General features: G+C 49.8%; 1 protein-coding gene across 2 annotated transcripts in view; it reads right to left on the reverse strand.

Moving 5' to 3' along the window:
- Positions 1-1,038: 1,038 nt before the first annotated feature.
- The window catches only part of CCNJL (cyclin J like), a 64,536-nt gene continuing 59,978 nt past the window's right edge, over positions 1,039-5,596 (reverse strand). For both annotated transcript variants that reach the window (XM_037729077.1, XM_017502110.2), the window contains exons 5-6: positions 4,498-4,657; positions 1,039-3,194 (exon numbers count right to left, since the gene is read on the reverse strand). In XM_037729077.1, coding sequence (XP_037585005.1) covers positions 2,774-3,194; positions 4,498-4,657 — 581 coding nt within the window. In that variant the 3' untranslated portion in view covers positions 1,039-2,773. The remainder of the gene's footprint in view (positions 3,195-4,497; positions 4,658-5,596) is intronic.

Raw genomic sequence — 5,596 nt, forward strand, 5'->3', positions numbered from 1 at the left:
TAGAGACGGGGTTTCACCATGTTGACCAGGATGGTCTCGATCTCTTGACCTCGTGATCCACCCGCCTCGGCCTCCCAAAGTGCTGGGATTACAGGCTTGAGCCACCGCGCCCGGCCATGATTTAGTTTTTTAAAAAAGAGTCTTAGTACATAAAATAACAGTGCATCTTACAAAGAGTTGATCTTATGCTTGAAAAAATATGATAATTATCTCTTTTTTTTTGAGGTACTGGACTTGATGTACATTGTTATTTAATCCTCTTGAGAACCCTATGAGGTAAGGTCTGTTACCACCCCCATTTTAACAGGTGAGACCGAGGCTGAGAGAGGTTGGGCCAAGTGCCTTCTAACATCTGGTAAGTGATGCGATCATTAACTTTATATGGCAGCTTGACTAGGCTGTGGTGCCCATTATCTGGTCAAGTACTAGTCTAGATGTTGCTGTGAAGGTATTTTTTAGGTGTGATTAACATTTACAATCAGCTGACTTTAAGAAGGGCCTCCATGCTGTGGATGGGCCCCATCCAATTGGTAAAAGATTGTAAGAGCAAAGATTGAGGTTACCTGGAGAATTTGCTTCAAGGCTGTAACGCAGACATCATGCCTGGGTGCCCAGCCTGCAGGCCTGCCCTACAGATTTTTGAACTCTACTGCAACATCAACTCTTACTTGAATTTCCAGCCTGTTGACATACCCCACAAATTTTAGACCTGCCAGCCTCCACAATCATGTGAGCCAATTCCTTAAAATAAATCTCTCTCCACGTATATCCTATTGGTTCATTTCTTTGGAAAAAGCCAGAGATGGTGGTGGAGCTGGGGTGTCAAAAGCCTTACACGCCACCCCCTGCTGGCCTCTATGTGCCCAGGGGGGGTCCAGCTCCCACTCAGAGGGGAGGACTCAGCTCCTGAGGACCCAGTCTTGCTGCTCCCCCCAACATTCCATCCCCTATCATGGGGAGATGCCCACCAGGGCTGATTTGAGAGAGGGAAGGAGGGGCTGGCCCAAGAGGGGATGGTTAGGACAAGAGGCGAGAGACCAAGAGCAGGTGACGTGTTTATTGCGAGATGCCTTTTTCCGGGGTCATCCTGGCTGTGAGGGAACCCTCACGATTCCCAAGCCCCAGAACAGACAGATACAAGAACCTGAATCCAAACTGGTTGCACATAAATAGAGGGGAGGTTGGCAAAGGAAAAAAAGAAAAACAACAAACGAACGTGCAGTCTCCTATGCTAGTGTGACACGGTGGCAGAGTCTTATCCACACTTTGTCTCTTTTTTTTACCATTTCCATGCTGAGATTTTCATCTGCTCTGAAAGATTCACCACCTTCGGATCTGACTCAGCAGCATGCAGCCGCCTTCCTGGCGGCCCCCGCCACAGTCTCCAGGACTGGCAAGAGGCTAAGAAAACCAAGATAGGCTTTCCTCAAACAAACAAACAAACAAAAATTGCGTCCACAGTCCTTTGCACCTCCCAGTTCTGATGGGTGAACAATGTGTCCCCCGACCCCAAATCAAACAAAAGAACATGCTGAGCACAAGCTGCAAGTCAGAATAAAAACATATTGCACATGGTTACAAGAGTCTTCCTGAGAGCCCTCTCACTGTAGATCCCTAAATACTGGCTTTTGATCCAGCCAGCCGCCTGCCTATCAGTGGTGGTATCATATGCCCATCTACATCCCACTCCCCAAGTCCAGATGGCACTAAGCAAATTTTCTACACTACCATCCTTTGCTGTCAGCCATACTCAAAGCTGAGACTGGGTTTAAACTGGTGCACTGTAAGTATGTGGTGGAGAGAGGTGGGGATTCTTTAAATCTTTGTCTTCCTTTCAACAAGCTTCTCCCTCCCTGGGTAGTTATTAAAGTTCTAGAGGTGAACACAGCCTCCATGACGTGGAATCTTCCGGAACCGAGAGCTGAGAAAGTGGTTCTCTCCAACCATATGCTTTCGAAAAGGAAGCTCTGTTGTTTCCTGCGGGGCCGTCAGAAGTTGGGTTCGAACTTGGGTTGGAACTTAACAGCCCTCATGTGGGACAGGCAGTGTGGCAATTACATTTGTTTTTTTCTCCAAGGAATGTTCAAGTATCATTAAATCCCTGATACAGTGTGTAAACAAGACAAATCTTACGAAACAGAAAGCGAGACCACTTCGGGAAGCAGCAGCACATGAAATATCTAACAAGGCTGAAAATGGTTTTAGGCTTGAAAACAAAGGCAAGACAGCCACCCACTGTGCCTTGTAAGGCGAATGCTCAGGCATAAACACAAACTCAGGCCCCTCTGCAAGGAGCCAGGGAAAGAAAAGCACCCCATCCGGCATCTTCTGGGGGTCCTGAGAACACGTCAGGCTGCCCCTCCTTTTTCAGTGGTGTAGCTGCCCCCAGCAAAGAGTAGAGAAGTCTTCAATGCTAAAAACTGGACATGCTTGAGATCAGTGGTCTGTGTCCAGTTCCCAGTTTCCTGGCCTCTTCCCAAGTCTTTCTCGATTCATTGGGCCCCTGCTTGGGAGGACAGCCACCAGGCCATCCTTTTGTACTCCAGCCACATGTGGCAGACATTTCTCAGAGGAACGCTCTTGGGTGAGGTATGTTATTGAATGTTTTGCTCTGGGTCAGTTTTACTTAAAAGAAGCATAGACCCTCCACGTTCAAAGGCAATGAGGCTCTTCAGGGACGGCCTCTGCTGCCTCACTTGCCTGAGCTCTCCTGTTTGGTGTCCTCTTCCTCTGCCCAGGTCTCCAAGGCTTCCTCGTGAGGAACAGAGGTGGCCTACCTGTCAAAGCAGCCAGTGGGGAATATGTGGCTTCCACTGAAATAGCTGCTTCCATAGGTGGTGGCGAGGCAGTGCCTGGGCTCAGCTGCAATGGCCATCTGCATGCTAAGGGATGCAGGGACGGGCATGGGACACATATCCAGGGGCTGGAGGGTGGGGTATGGGGTATGGAGGGATGAGCCTGTGCTCCCCGAGAGCAGGCTTCCTGAATGGTGGGCCTGCAGTGAGTCCCGATAGGCCAAGCACAGGTCCTGCACGGGGGTCTGGAACTGTGCCAGGGTGGTCGCTGGCTGGCCAAAGGCTGGGTAGGCTGGTGGCTGGAACAGCACTTGGGTGGCGGTGGGGGGTGTGCCGGGCACCATCGCCAAGGCCTGGCTCTTGACGGCTACGGCATCCTTGAGGACGCTGTCATATGCTCTGAAACGAGAAGACCTGGGTGAGAGAGAACTGGAGGCTGCAAGCCGCCAGATGCCTGTGTGTGCCTCTGCCTGCCTTGCTAAGTGGGACTGGAAGAGATGCCTGTGCTCTGTGTCACCTCACCTGGCTGTGCTCGCCGAGTTGGCATGGCTCCAGCTGTTCACCAACTTGATTCAGACCTTGGCTCTCAGCTTGGATCTGCTTCCTACAGAAAACTTCTTCTGGTCCCTCCAGATCCCTCCAGACTAGGCTGGCTGTCCCTGCAGCCCCACACTGCCCCATCTCTGCAGTCCACAACCCAGAGGGTCACTTGCTCCAGCAGGTAACTTCTAGTCACCTGGCTGCCGGGAGGATTGCGCCTGCTTGTGCTCACCAATGCATTCCTTGCCCCTGGCACTGGGGTGTTCCTGGGGCCCAAGTGAGCCCGATCTCTGCCTTCCAGGCAATTCTGGGTCAGCTCCGTCTCCCCAGCAGGGTCACTCCTTAGCTAGCTGACACAAACCAAGTTGACCCTGGGGCCTAGGATTTTTCATCTGAAAAGGGGGTCGGAAGAGAGATTTTTGCCATCTCAAAACAGCCTCCCATATAGCTTTTTGGGAAAACAAAACAATTAGAGGCTTCTATGTAAGGCACGCGCGGACACTCAGACCAGGCTTTGGGGACTGTCTCATAAACACATTTTAAAACAAGGCCTGGGGAGCAGGACTGCCTTTTCAGAGGAATGAGATACAGGCAGACGCCAGCAAAGCTTCCCACATTGGGGAAGGTTCTCTTCAGGGGTAAGGGCTTCTGCTTTGCGCACACACCCTACCTGTCAGTTAGGCCAACACCCAGGATACGCGGTGCCTAGCAGGTGGAGGAGGAACTGGACTGTGTATAGCTACTGGGAACAGCTCCCTGTAGTAACTATGGGGCATGTTTGCCTCCAATGTCAGTTTCAGGGTGTTGGGCCCCTGATGCCTTTAAGTATCTTCTCTGACACACTGAACATTTCCTCCTTGAGATTCCCAGGGACGCTTGCAGAGGCTGTGGCACTTAGGTGAGGTCACTCAGAGCTTAGCTGGCTACGAGGTCAGCTTTGTGACCATGTCTGAGAAAAGTAGCTTATAACAGAAGCTACAGATAGAAGTTCTGGAACCCCACTTCTAGCAGGAGTCACCATGGCCCACTTTCCCTGAGACCTCGTAGCTGGAAGAAACACCACAAGCTCCAGACTCAGGAAACTGCCCGTGGCCTGAGGCAGGACTCAAGGCAAGAGGAAGCTCACTATTTCAGAAACACAGGATTCAGGGGAGAAACTTACACCAGCAGGATTTCAATACACGTGCTGAGGTGTTCCAGGGAGTAGCTTGAGATCCTCTGCAGGTCTCTGGTCCAGTAGGGAGAAAGCTGCAGGCAAATCCTGGAGGCCCCAACGCAGGCTGCTGCGACCACAGAAGGCTGGAATTTGTAGAATATGTGATCTGAAAGAAAGCCACAGAGGGAGTCAGCATCCAAAGCCTGCCCTTGCAATCCCAGGCCCACCCTGAGAATGGATGGACAAATGAACCATTTGCAAGGCTGTTAATCACTGCCCTACAAATAGCATGGAAAATTAGAAAGTGTGAAGTTCATTTTTGAATCTTAACCTTGGCTCTCAATCTGGGATGTCTTTTTTGTTGAGACAGGGTCTCTCACTCTGTCGCCCAGGCTGGAGTGCAGTGGTGCTATCATGGCTCACTGCAGTCTCAACTTCCCGGGACCAAGAGATCCTACTACTTCGGCCTCTTGAGTAGTTGGGACTACAGGCGTGCACAACCAAACCTGGCCAATTTTTGTACTTTTTTGAAAGATAGGGTTTCAGCATGTAGCCCAGGCTGGTCTTGAATTCCTGAGCTCAAGCAATCCTCCCGCCTCAGCTTCCCAAAGTGCTGGGATTATAGGTGTGAGCCACCACGCTCAGACCAGTCTGGGATTTCTGATAGCAGCCTAGAATAGTGTTTTCAAAATACTGTCCATGGCTCCCAGGGGGCAGCAAGGAGCTCGCTGATGTTCTACAAACGGAACTGCAAAACATTTGGCTTTCTTTGGTTATGTCAGTGAATGACATACTATTTCAAAGGCTTCCGTTTTGGAGTATGACTAGAGGAAGCTATTTTTTAGTTGTAACAATGTCTGGCCCACAGTACTCAGTGAAAATTTACTGAATGGCTGTAAGAGTTCGATATTTATAATTAAAACTGGCACTTAGGTTGACTGAGGAATCTTAATGTCCAACTGAGATATCTGGCCACACGGCAAAGCTGGTACTATTTATGTGCAAAGGCAAACAGTTGAAATTTCTGTAGTTTTCCTGAATGCCACTGGGTTTTCAGTTTATTACTATGTTTTTTTTTTTTTTTTTTTTTTTTTTTTTTTTTTTT

Source organism: Cebus imitator, unplaced genomic scaffold (genome assembly GCF_001604975.1).
Source record: "Cebus imitator isolate Cc_AM_T3 unplaced genomic scaffold, Cebus_imitator-1.0 Scaffold291, whole genome shotgun sequence".
Classification (NCBI taxonomy): Eukaryota; Metazoa; Chordata; class Mammalia; order Primates; family Cebidae; genus Cebus; species Cebus imitator.